The 14,147-nt window shown below is 45.8% G+C and overlaps 1 protein-coding gene across 1 annotated transcript in view; it reads left to right on the top strand.

Moving 5' to 3' along the window:
- The first annotated feature begins 318 nt into the window (after positions 1-318).
- LOC127907393 (G-protein coupled receptor 54-like) overlaps positions 319-14,147 on the top strand; it is a 35,498-nt gene continuing 21,669 nt past the window's right edge. The window contains exons 1-2 of the mRNA XM_052462652.1: positions 319-574; positions 11,864-11,988. Of these exons, the coding sequence (XP_052318612.1) occupies positions 319-574; positions 11,864-11,988 (381 nt within the window). The remainder of the gene's footprint in view (positions 575-11,863; positions 11,989-14,147) is intronic.

The raw sequence follows: 14,147 nt of genomic DNA, 5'->3' as shown, positions 1-14,147 counted from the left end.
AAGGAGGACACTGGAGCGAACATTGACCGTCTCCTGTGTGAGATCGGAACTGTCCGTCGAGTGTCCTCAACATCTTGGTAGGAGTAAAGCTAAAAGAGGAATACTCTGAACAGGTGACTCGACCTCTAGCTCTGATAAATTATTCTAACCACAGATCAAACATTATTTTCACCTTTATTTACCAGGTTTAGATCAAGTCTCCGTTTGATTGGAGCATGAATTTGAAAAAGATATTTTCAAACAAATATTTGAACATCCTTGTTCCACTGTCGCTTATTTTAGATTAGGGCAGCGGACTAGCTGCAGTACTTGTGCATAATGACGGACAGCCCTGTGGAGACCGGTCCCAGTAGCCTCCGTCCCCTGGCCGTAACGGACCTCTCAGGCTTACTGTGTAACCAGTCAGCCTCTCTGGAGGACCAGGATGTCCAGGGACCCCCGGTGCTGGTGGATGCCTGGCTGGTGCCCACCATGTTCAGCCTCATCATGCTGGTCGGCCTGGTGGGGAACTCTCTGGTCATCCACGTTATCACCAGGCACCAGCAGATGAGGACCGTCACCAACTTCTATATAGGTACAGTTCTGTATGTCAACTCTGTTATGTCAACTCTGTTATGTCAACTCTGTTATGTCAACTCTGTTACATCATGTTACATCAACTCTGTTATGTCAACTCTGTTATGTCAACTCTGTTATGTCAACTCTGTTATGTCAACTCTGTTACATCATGTTACATCAACTCTGTTATGTCAACTCTGTTATGTCAACTCTGTTACGTCAACTCTGTTACGTCAACTCTGTTACGTCAACTCTGTTACGTCAACTCTGTTACGTCAACTCTGTTATGTCAACTCTGTTATATCAACTCTGTTATGTCAACTCTGTTATGTCAACTCTGATATGTCAACTCTGTTATGTCAACTCTGATATGTCAACTCTGATATGTCAACTCTGTTATGTCAACTCTGTTATGTCAACTCTGTTATGTCAACTCTGTTACGTCAACTCTGTTATGTCAACTCTGTTATATCAACTCTGTTATGTCAACTCTGTTATGTCAACTCTGTTATGTCAACTCTGTTATGTCAACTCTGTTACGTCAACTCTGTTACGTCAACTCTGTTATGTCAACTCTGTTACGTCAACTCTGTTATGTCAACTCTGTTACATCATGTTACATCAACTCTGTTATATCAACTCTGTTATGTCAACTCTGTTATGTCAACTCTGTTATATCAACTCTGTAATGTCAACTCTGATATGTCAACTCTGTTATGTCAACTCTGTTACATCATGTTACATCAACTCTGTTATATCAACTCTGTTATGTCAACTCTGTTATGTCAACTCTGTTATATCAACTCTGTTACGTCAACTCTGTTACGTCAACTCTGTTATGTCAACTCTGTTACGTCAACTCTGTTATGTCAACTCTGATATGTCAACTCTGTTATGTCAACTCTGTTACATCATGTTACATCAACTCTGTTATATCAACTCTGTTATGTCAACTCTGTTATGTCAACTCTGTTATGTCAACTCTGTTATGTCAACTCTGTTACGTCAACTCTGTTATGTCAACTCTGTTACGTCAACTCTGTTATGTCAACTCTGTTATGTCAACTCTGTTATGTCAACTCTGATATGTCAACTCTGTTATGTCAACTCTGATATGTCAACTCTGATATGTCAACTCTGTTATGTCAACTCTGTTATGTCAACTCTGTTATGTCAACTCTGTTACGTCAACTCTGTTATGTCAACTCTGTTATATCAACTCTGTTATGTCAACTCTGTTATGTCAACTCTGTTATGTCAACTCTGTTATGTCAACTCTGTTATGTCAACTCTGTTATATCAACTGTTATGTCAACTCTGTTATGTCAACTCTGTTACATCATGTTACATCAACTCTGTTATATCAACTCTGTTTTGTCAACTCTGTTATGTCAACTCTGTTATATCAACTCTGTTATGTCAACTCTGTTATGTCAACTCTGTTACATCATGTTACATCAACTCTGTTATATCAACTCTGTTATGTCAACTCTGTTATGTCAACTCTGTTATATCAACTCTGTTACGTCAACTCTGTTATCAACTCTGTTATGTCAACTCTGTTATGTCAACTCTGTGATATGTCAACTCTGTTATGTCAACTCTGTTACATCATGTTACATCAACTCTGTTATATCAACTCTGTTATGTCAGCTCTGTTATGTCAACTCTGTTATGTCAACTCTGTTATGTCAACTCTGTTACATCATGTTACATCAACTCTGTTATATCAACTCTGTTATGTCAACTCTGTTATGTCAACTCTGTTATGTCAACTCTGTTATGTCTATGTTACATCATGTTACATCAACTCTGTTGCATCAACTCTGTTATGTCAACTCTGTTATGTCAACTCTGTTACGTCAACTCTGTTACGTCAACTCTGTTCAACTCTCTTACGTCAACTCTCTTTCTTACGTCAGCTCTCTTACGTCAGCTCTGTTACGTCCAACTCTGTTATGTCAACTCTGTTATGTCAACTCTCTTACGTCAGCTCTGTTATGTCAACTCTGTTACATCAACTCTTACGTCAGCTCTCATACGTCAACTCTGTTACGTCAACTCTGTTATCTACTCTCTTACGTCAACTCTGTTATGTCAACTCTGTTATGTCAGCTCTGTTATGTCAACTCTGTTACGTCAACTCTGTTCTCTTGTCTGTTATGTCAACTCTGTTACATCATGTTACATCAACTCTGTTATATCAACTCTGTTATGTCAGCTCTGTTATGTCAACTCTGTTATGTCAACTCTGTTATGTCAACTCTGTTACATATGTTACATCAACTCTGTTATGTCAACTCTGTTACGTCAACTCTGTTATGTCAACTCTGTTACATCAACTCTGTTATATCAACTCTGTTATATCAACTCTGTTATGTCAACTCTGTTATGTCAACTCTGTTACATCATGTTACATCAACTCTGTTATATCAACTCTGTTATGTCAACTCTGTTATATCAACTCTGTTATGTCAACTCTGTTATGTCAACTCTGTTACATCATGTTACATCAACTCAACTCTGTTACATCTGTTATATCAACTCTGTTATATCAACTCTGTTATGTCAACTCTGTTATGTCAACTCTGTTACGTCACTCTGTTCAACTCTGTTACGTCAACTCTGTTACGTCAACTCTGTTACATCAACTCTGTTATGTCAACTCTGTTATATCAACTCTGTTATGTCAACTCTGTTATGTCAACTCTGATATGTCAACTCTGTTATGTCTCTGATATGTCAACTCTGATATGTCAACTCTGTTATGTCAACTCTGTTATGTCAACTCTGTTATGTCAACTCTGTTACGTCAGCTCTGTTATGTTACTCTGTTATATCAACTCTGTTATGTCAACTCTGTTATGTCAACTCTGTTATGTACTCTGTTATGTCAACTCTGTTACGTCAACTCTGTTACGTCAACTCTGTTATGTCAACTCTGTTACGTCAACTCTGTTATGTCAACTCTGTTACATCATGTTACATCAACTCTGTTATATCAACTCTGTTATGTCAACTCTGTTATGTACTCTGTTATATCAACTCTGTAATGTCAACTCTGATATGTCAACTCTGTTATGTCAACTCTGTTACATCATGTTACATCAACTCTGTTATATCACTCTGTTATGTCAACTCTGTTATGTCAACTCTGTTATTTCAACTCTGTTACGTCAACTCTGTTACATCTGTTATGTCAACTCTGTTACGTCAACTCTGTTATGTCAACTCTGATATGTCAACTCTGTTATGTCAACTCTGTTACATCATGTTACATCAACTCTGTTATTCAACTCTGTTATGTCAACTCTGTTATGTCAACTCTGTTATGTCAACTCTGTTATGTCAACTCTGTTCACTCTGTTACATCAACTCTGTTATGTCAACTCTGTTATGTCAACTCTGTTATGTCAACTCTGATATGTCAACTCTGTTATGTCAACTCTGATATGTCAACTCTGATATGTCAACTCTGTTACATCAACTCTGTTATGTCAACTCTGTTACGTCAACTCTGTTATGTCAACTCTGTTATTACTCTGTTATGTCAACTCTGTTATGTCAACTCTGTTATGTCAACTCTGTTATGTCAACTCTGTTACGTACTCACGTTACATCAACTCTGTTATGTCAACTCTGTTATGTCAACTCTGTTACATCATGTTACATCAACTCTGTTATATCAACTCTGTTATGTCAACTCTGTTATGTCAACTCTGTTATATCAACTCTGTTATGTTATGTCAACTCTGTTATGTCAACTCTGTTACATCATGTTACATCAACTCTGTTATATACTCTGTTATGTCAACTCTGTTATGTCAGCTCTGTTATATCAACTCTGTTACGCCAACTCTGTTACATCACTCTGTTATGTCAACTCAACTCTGTTATGTCAACTCTGATATGTCAACTCTGTTATGTCAACTCTGTTACATCATGTTACATCAACTCTGTTATATCAACTCTGTTATGTCAACTCTGTTATGTCAACTCTGTTATGTCTACTCTGTTATGTCAACTCTGTTACATCATGTTACATCAACTCTGTTATATCAACTCTGTTATGTCAACTCTGTTATGTCAACTCTGTTATGTCAACTCTGTTATGTCAACTATGTTACATCATGTTACATCAACTCTGTTGCATCAACTCTGTTATGTCAACTCTGTTATGTCAACTCTGTTACGTCAACTCTGTTACGTCAACTCTGTTACGTCAACTCTGTTACATCTACTCTCTTACGTCAACTCTCTTACGTCAACTCTGTTACGTCAACTCTGTTATGTCAACTCTGTTATGTCAACTCTGTTATGTCAACTCTCTTACGTCAACTCTGTTACGTCAACTCTGTTACATCTACTCTCTTACGTCAACTCTCATACGTCAACTCTCTTACGTCAACTCTGTTACATCTACTCTCTTACGTCAACTCTGTTATGTCAACTCTGTTATGTCAACTCTGTTATGTCAACTCTGTTACGTCAACTCTGTTACGTCAACTCTGTTATGTCAACTCTGTTACATCATGTTACATCAACTCTGTTATATCAACTCTGTTATGTCAACTCTGTTATGTCAACTCTGTTATGTCAACTCTGTTATGTCAACTCTGTTACGTCAACTCTGTTACATCAACTCTGTTATGTCAACTCTGTTACGTCAACTCTGTTATGTCAACTCTGTTACATCAACTCTGTTATGTCAACTCTGTTATGTCAACTCTGTTATGTCAACTCTGTTATGTCAACTCTGTTACATCATGTTACATCAACTCTGTTATATCAACTCTGTTATGTCAACTCTGTTATATCAACTCTGTTATGTCAACTCTGTTATGTCAACTCTGTTACATCATGTTACATCAACTCTGTTACGTCAACTCTGTTACGTCAACTCTGTTATATCAACTCTGTTATGTCAACTCTGTTATGTCAACTCTCTTACGTCAACTCTCTGTTACGTCAACTCTGTTCTCTGTTACGTCAACTCTGTTATATCAACTCTGTTACGTCAACTCTGTTATGTCAACTCTGTTACGTCAACTCTGTTATGTCAACTCTGTTATGTCAACTTCGTTACGTCAACTCTGTTACATCAACTCTCTTACGTCAACTCTCTTACGTCAACTCTCTTACGTCAACTCTGTTACGTCAACTCTGTTACATCTACTCTGTTACGTCAACTCTCTTACGTCAACTCTCTTACGTCAACTCTGTTACATCAACTCTCTTACGTCAACTCTGTTACATCTACTCTCTTATGTCAACTCTCTTACGTCAACTCTCTTACGTCAACTCTGTTACATCAACTCTCTTACGTCAACTCTCTTACGTCAACTCTGTTACGTCAACTCTGTTACGTCAACTCTGTTACGTCAACTCTGTTATGTCAACTCTGTTACATCTACTCTCTTACGTTATTTGTTTGATCGTAGCTAGCTAGCTACATAGCTATTGTCGATTTCTAGGTTTAACTATTGTCATTCTTTTAACGTAACGTAAACAACACTGCTAGCTAGCCAGCTAGCCCCCGAATAGTAGCACTGTAGAAACTATTACACTCAACGGAACGACTTGATTAGTGTAGTGTCAACAACGCAGCTACTGCCAGCTAGCCTACTTCAGCAGTACTGTATCATTTTAATCATTTTAGTCAATAAGATTCTTGCTACGTAAGCTTAACTTTCTGAACATTCGAGACGTGTAGTCCACTTGTCATTCCAATCTCCTTGCATTAGCGTAGCCTTTTCTGTAGCCTGTCAACTATGTGTCTGTCTATCCCTGTTCTCTCCTCTCTGCACAGACCATACAAACGCTCCACACCGCGTGGCCGGCCACCTAATCTGGTGGTCCCAGCGCGTACGACCCACGTGGAGTTCCAGGTCTCCGGTAGCCTCTGGAACTGCCGATCTGCGGCCAACAAGGCAGAGTTCATCTCAGCCTATGCCTCCCTCCAGTCCCTTGACTTCTTGGCACTGACGGAAACATGGATCACCACAGATAACACTGCTACTCCTACTGCTCTCTCCTCGTCCGCCCACGTGTTCTCGCACACCCCGAGAGCTTCTGGTCAGCGGGGTGGTGGCACCGGGATCCTCATCTCTCCCAAGTGGTCTTTCTCTCTTTCTCCCTTACCCATCTGTCTATCGCCTCCTTTGAATTCCATGCTGTCACAGTTACCAGCCCTTTCAAGCTTAACATCCTTATCATTTATCGCCCTCCAGGTTCCCTCGGAGAGTTCATCAATGAGCTTGATGCCTTGATAAGCTCCTTTCCTGAGGACGGCTCACCTCTCACAGTTCTGGGCGACTTTAACCTCCCCACGTCTACCTTTGACTCATTCCTCTCTGCCTCCTTCTTTCCACTCCTCTCCTCTTTTGACCTCACCCTCTCACCTTCCCCCCTACTCACAAGGCAGGCAATACGCTTGACCTCATCTTTACTAGATGCTGTTCTTCCACTAACCTCATTGCAACTCCTCCAAGTCTCCGACCACTACCTTGTATCCTTTTCCCTCTCGCTCTCATCCAACACTTCCCACACTGCCCCTACTCGGATGGTATCGCGCCGTCCCAACCTTCGCTCTCTCTCCCCCGCTACTCTCTCCTCTTCCATCCTATCATCTCTTCCCTCTGCTCAAACTTTCTCCAACCTATCTCCTGATTCTGCCTCCTCAACCCTCCTCTCCTCCCTTTCTGCATCCTTTGACTCTCTATGTCCCCTATCCTCCAGGCCGGCTCGGTCCTCCCCTCCCGCTCCGTGGCTCGACGACTCATTGCGAGCTCACAGAACAGGGCTCCGGGCAGCCGAGCGGAAATGGAGGAAAACTCGCCTCCCTGCGGACCTGGCATCCTTTCACTCCCTCCTCTCTACATTTTCCTCCTCTGTCTCTGCTGCTAAAGCCACTTTCTACCATTCTAAATTCCAAGCATCTGCCTCTAACCCTAGGAAGCTCTTTTGCCACCTTCTCCTCCCTCCTGAATCTCCCCCCTCCTCCCTCTCTGCAGATGACTTCGTCAACCATTTTGAAAAGAAGGTCGACGACATCCGATCCTCGTTTGCCAAGTCAAACGACACCGCTGGTTCTGCTCACACTGCCCTACCCTATGCTCTGACCTCTTTCTCCCCTCTCTCTCCAGATGAAATCTCGCGTCTTGTGACGGCCGGCCGCCCAACAACCTGCCCGCTTGACCCTATCCCCTCCTCTCTTCTCCAGACCATTTCCGGAGACCTTCTCCCTTACCTCACCTCGCTCATCAACTCATCCCTGACCGCTGGCTACGTCCCTCCCGTCTTCAAGAGAGCGAGAGTTGCACCCCTTCTGAAAAAACCTACACTCGATCCCTCCGATGTCAACAACTACAGACCAGTATCCCTTCTCTCTTTTCTCTCCAAAACTCTTGAGCGTGCCGTCCTTGGCCAGCTCTACCGCTATCTCTCTCAGAATGACCTTCTTGATCCAAATCAGTCAGGTTTCAAGACTAGTCATTCAACTGAGACTGCTCTTCTCTGTATCACGGAGGCGCTCTGCACTGCTAAAGCTAACTCTCTCTCCTCTGCTCTCATCCTTCTAGACCTATCGGCTGCCTTCGATACTGTGAACCATCAGATCCTCCTCTCCACCCTCTCCGAGTTGGGCATCTCCGGCGCGGCCCACGCTTGATTGCGTCCTACCTGACAGGTCGCTCCTACCAGGTGGCGTGGCGAGAATCTGTCTCCTCACCACGCGCTCTCACCACTGGTGTCCCCAGGGCTCTGTTCTAGGCCCTCTCTTATTCTCGCTATACACCAAGTCACTTGGCTCTGTCATAACCTCACATGGTCTCTCCTATCATTGCTATGCAGACGACACAATTAATCTTCTCCTTTCCCCCTTCTGATGACCAGGTGGCGAATCGCATCTCTGCATGTCTGGCAGACATATCAGTGTGGATGACGGATCACCACCTCAAGCTGAACCTCAGCAAGACGGAGCTCCTCTTCCTCCCGGGAAGGACTGCCCGTTCCATGATCTCGCCATCACGGTTGACAACTCCATTGTGTCCTCCTCCCAGAGCGCTAAGAACCTTGGCGTGATCCTGGACAACACCCTGTCGTTCTCAACTAACATCAAGGCGGTGTCCCGTTCCTGTAGGTTCATGCTCTACAACATCCGCAGAGTACGACCCTGCCTCACACAGGAAGCGGCGCAGGTCCTAATCCAGGCACTTGTCATCTCCCGTCTTGATTACTGCAACTCGCTGTTGGCTGGGCTCCCTGCCTGTGCCATTAAACCCCTACAACTCATCCAGAACGCCGCAGCCCGTCTGGTGTTCAACCTTCCCAAGTCTCTCTCACGTCACCCCGCTCCTCCGCTCTCTCCACTGGCTTCCAGTTGAAGCTCGCATCCGCTACAAGACCATGGTGCTTGCCTACGGAGCTGTGAGGGGAACGGCACCTCAGTACCTCCAGGCTCTGATCAGGCCCTACACCCAAACAAGGGCACTGCGTTCATCCACCTCTGGCCTGCTCGCCTCCCTACCACTGAGGAAGTACAGTTCCCGCTCAGCCCAGTCAAAACTGTACGCTGCTCTGGCCCCCAATGGTGGAACAAACTCCCTCACGACGCCAGGACAGCGGAGTCAATCACCACCTTCCGGAGACACCTGAAACCCCACCTCTTCAAGGAATACCTAGGATAGGGTAAGTAATCCTTCTCACCCCCCTAAAAAGATTTAGATGCACTATTGTAAGTGGCTGTTCCACTGGATGTCATAAGGTGTATGCACCAATTTGTAAGTCGCTCTGGATAAGAGCGTCTGCTAAATGACTTAAATGTAATGTAACTATCAACTATCTTACGTCAACTCTGTTACGTCAACTCTGTGACCATTCTGTTATATCAACCTCTACTACGTGTCTGTACTCGTTGTGCCGTGTTGCTGCAGTGAAACAAAGACATCTTGTTCCTGGTGTGTTGTGTCCCCTTCAACGCTACCCTAACCTCGAACCTCTCTGTCTTGTGTTCCTGGCTACCCTCTAACCTCTCTGTCTTGTGTTCCTGGCTACCCTCTAACCTCTCTGTCCTGTGTTCCTGGCTACCCTCTAACCTCTAACCTCTCTGTCCTGTGTTCCTGGCTACCCTCTACCCTCTAACCCTCTGTCCTGTGTTCCTGGCTACCCTCTACCCTCTAACCTCTCTGTCCTGTGTTCCTGGCCTAACCCTCTAACCCTCTCTCTCTGTCCTGTGTTCCTGGCTACCCTCTACCCTCTAACCTCTCTGTCCTGTGTTCCTGGCTACCTCTACCCTCTAACCTCTCTGTCCTGTGTTCCTGGCTACCCTCTACCCTCTAACCTCTCTGTCCTGTGTTCCTGGCTACCCTCTAACCTCTCTGTCCTGTGTTCCTGGCTACCCTCTACCCTCTAACCTCTCTGTCCTGTGTTCCTGGCTACCCTCTACCCTCTAACCTCTCTGTCCTGTGTTCCTGGCTACCCTCTAACCTCTAACCTCTCTGTCCTGTGTTCCTGGCTAACCTCTAACCTCTAACCTCTCTGTCCTGTGTTCCTGGCTACCCTCTACCCTCTAACCTCTCTGTCCTGTGTTCCTGGCTACCCTCTAACCTCTCTGTCCTGTGTCCCTGGCTACCCTCTACCCTCTAACCTCTCTGTCCTGTGTTCCTGGCTACCCTATACCATCTACCCTCTAACCTCTAACCTCTCTGTCCTGTGTCCCTGGCTACCCTCTACCCTCTAACCTCTCTGTCCTGAGTTCCTGGCTACCCTCTACCCTCTAACCTCTCTGTCCTGTGTTCCTGGCTACCCTCTAACCTCTCTGTCCTGTGTCCCTGGCTACCCTCTACCCTCTAACCTCTCTGTCCTGTGTTCCTGGCTACCCTCTAACCTCTCTGTCCTGTGTTCCTGGCTACCCTCTACCCTCTAACCTCTCTGTCCTGTGTTCCTGGCTACCCTCTAACCTCTCTGTTCTGTGTTCCTGGCTACCCTATACCATCTACCCTCTAACCTCTCTGTCCTGTGGTCCTGGCTACCCTCTAACCTCTCTGTCCTGTGTTCCTGGCTAACCTCTACCCTCTAACCTCTCTGTCCTGTGTTCCTGGCTACCCTCTACCCTCTAACCTCTCTGTCTGTGTACCTGGCTACCCTCTACCCTCTAACCTCTCTGTCCTGTGTTCCTGGCTACCCTCTAACCTCTAACCTCTCTGTCCTGTGTTCCTGGCTACCCTCTAATCTCTAACCTCTCTGTCCTGTGTCCCTGGCTACCCTCTAACCTCTCTGTCCTGTGTTCCTGGCTACCCTCTACCCTCTAACCTCTCTGTCCTGTGTCCCTGGCTAACCTCTAACCTCTAACCTCTCTGTCCTGTGTTCCTGGCTACCCTCTACCCTCTAACCTCTCTGTCCTGTGTCCCTGGCTACCCTCTAACCTCTAACCTCTCTGCCGTGTGTTCCTGGCTACCCTCTACCCTCTAACCTCTCTGTCCTGTGTTCCTGGCTACCCTCTAACCTCTCTTTCCTGTGTTCCTGGCTACCCTCTACCCTCTAACCTCTCTGTCCTGTGTCCCTGGCTACCCTCTAACCTCTCTGTCCTGTGTCCCTGGCTACCCTCTACCCTCTAACCTCTCTGTCCTGTGTTCCTGGCTACCCTATACCATCTACCCTCTAACCTCTAACCTCTCTGTCCTGTGTTCCTGGCTACCCTCTAACCTCTCTGTCCTGTGTCCCTGGCTACCCTCTACCCTCTAACCTCTCTGTCCTGTGTTCCTGGCTACCCTCTAACCTCTCTGTCCTGTGTTCCTGGCTACCCTCTAACCTCTCTGTCCTGTGTTCCTGGCTACCCTCTAACCTCTCTGTCCTGTGTTCCTGGCTACCCTCTAACCTCTCTGTCCTGTGTTCCTGGCTACCCTCTACCCTCTCTGTCCTGTGTTGCTGCAGTGAACCTGGCCACCCTCTAACCTCTAACCTCTCTGTCCTGTGTTGCTGCAGTGAACCTGGCCACCCTCTAACCTCTAACCTCTCTGTCCTGTGTTGCTGGCTACCCTCTAACCTATCTGTCCTGTGTTCCTGGCTACCCTCTACCCTCTAACCTCTCTGTCCTGGTTTCCTGGCTACCCTCTAACCTTTCTGTCCTGTGTTCCTGGCTACCCTCTAACCTCTCTGTCCTGTGTCCCTGGCTAACCTCTAACCTCTCTGTCCTGTGTTCCTGGCTAACCTCTAACCTCTCTGTCCTGTGTTCCTGGCTAACCTCTAACCTCTCTGTCCTGTGTTCCTGGCTACCCTCTAACCTCTCTGTCCTGTGTTGCTGCAGTGAACCTGGCCACCACAGACATAATGTTCCTGGTGTGTTGTGTTCCCTTCACCGCTACCCTGTACCCTCTGCCAAGCTGGGTGTTCGGAGATCTCATGTGTCGTCTGGTCAGCTACCTACAACAGGTGGGTCACACACACAAACCACAGACTGTCAGCCTGTCAGCTACCTACAACAGGTGGGTCACACACACACCCCAGACTGTCAGCTACCTACAACAGGTGGGTCACACACACACCCCAGACTGTCAGCTACCTACAACAGGTGGGTCACACACAAACCCCAGACTGTCAGCTACCTACAACAGGTGGGTCACACACAAACCCCAGACTGTCAGCTACCTACAACAGGTGGGTCACACACACAAACCCCAGACTGTCAGCTACCTACAACAGGTGGGTCACACACAAACCCCAGACTGTCAGCTACCTACAACAGGTGGGTCACACACACAGCCCAGACTGTCAGCTACCTACAACAGGTGGGTCACACACACAAACCCCAGACTGTCAGCTACCTACAACAGGTGGGTCACACACAAACCCCAGACTGTCAGCTACCTACAACAGGTGGGTCACACACACACCCCAGACTGTCAGCCTGTCAGCTACCTTCCAGGTGATCTGTATAACTGTGTGTTCCAGGTGACCCGTATAACTGTGTGTTCCAGGTGACCTGTATAACTGTGTGTTCCAGGTGCCCAGTATAACTGTGTGTTCCAGGTGACCCTTATAACTGTGTGTTCCAGGTGACCAGTATAACTGTGTGTTCCAGGTGACCCTTATAACTCTGTGTTACAGGTGACTATAGAACTGTGTGTTCCAGGTGACCTGTATAACTGTGTGTTCCAGGTGACCTGTATAACTGTGTGTTCCAGGTGACCTGTATAACTGTGTGTTCCAGGTGACCTGTATAACTGTGTGTTCCAGGTGGTGTGTTCCAGGTGACCTGTATAACTGTGTGTTCCAGGTGACCTGTATAACTGTGTGTTCCAGGTGACCTGTTTAACTGTGTGTTCCAGGTGACCTGTTTATCTGTGTGTTGCAGGTGACCTGTATAACTGTGTGTTCCAGGTGACCTGTATAACTGTGTGTTCCAGGTGACCCTTATAACTGTGTGTTCCAGGTGACCACTATAACTGTGTGTTCCAGGTGACCTGTTTATCTGTGTGTTCCAGGTGACCTGTTTATCTGTGTGTTCCAGGTGACCTGTTTATCTGTGTGTTCCAGGTGACCTGTATAACTGTGTGTTCCAGGTGACATGCCAGGCAACCTGTTTATCTGTGTGTTCCAGGTGACCAGTATAACTGTGTGTTCCAGGTGACAGGCCAGGCAACCTGTTTATCTGTGTGTTCCAGGCAACCTGTTTATCTGTGTGTTCCAGGTAACCTGTTTATCTGTGTGTTCCAGGCAACCTGTTTATCTGTGTGTTCCAGGTGACCTGTTTATCTGTGTGTTCCAGGTGACCTGTTTATCTGTGTGTTCCAGGTGACCTGTTTATCTGTGTGTTCCAGGTGACCTGTTTATCTGTGTGTTCCAGGTGACCCTTATAACTGTGTGTTCCAGGTGACCAGTATAACTGTGTGTTCCAGGTGACCTGTATAACTGTGTGTTCCAGGTGACCTGTATAACTGTGTGTTCCAGGTGACCTGTATAACTGTGTGTTCCAGGTGACCTGTATAACTGTGTGTTCCAGGTGACCTGTATAACTGTGTGTTCCAGGTGACCTGTATAACTGTGTGTTCCAGGTGACCAGTATAACTGTGTGTTCCAGGTAACCAGTATAACTGTGTGTTCCAGGTGACCTGTATAACTGTGTGTTCCAGGTGACCTGTATAACTGTGTGTTCCAGGTGACCTGTATAACTGTGTGTTCCAGGTGACCTGTATAACTGTGTGTTCCAGGTGACCTGTATAACTGTGTGTTCCAGGTGACCTGTATAACTGTGTGTTCCAGGTGACCTGTATAACTGTGTGTTCCAGGTGACCTGTTTAACTGTGTGTTCCAGGTGACCAGTATAACTGTGTGTTCCAGGTGACCTGTTTAACTGTGTGTTCCAGGTGACCTGTTTATCTGTGTGTTCCAGGTAACCTGTTTATCTGTGTGTTCCAGGTGACCTGTTTATCTGTGTGTTCCAGGTGACCTGTTTATCTGTGTGTTCCAGGTGACCTGTTTATCTGTGTGTTCCAGGTGACCACTATAACTGTGTGTTCCAGGTGACCTGTTTATCTGTGTGTTCCAGGTGACCTGTTTATCTGTGTGTTCCAGGTGACCTGTTTATCTGT

This window comes from Oncorhynchus keta, chromosome 14, assembly GCF_023373465.1.
Source record: "Oncorhynchus keta strain PuntledgeMale-10-30-2019 chromosome 14, Oket_V2, whole genome shotgun sequence".
NCBI lineage: Eukaryota > Metazoa > Chordata > Actinopteri > Salmoniformes > Salmonidae > Oncorhynchus > Oncorhynchus keta.
The sequence above is the reverse complement of the archived record's forward strand: the minus strand, read 5'-3'. Positions and strand labels throughout refer to the sequence as shown.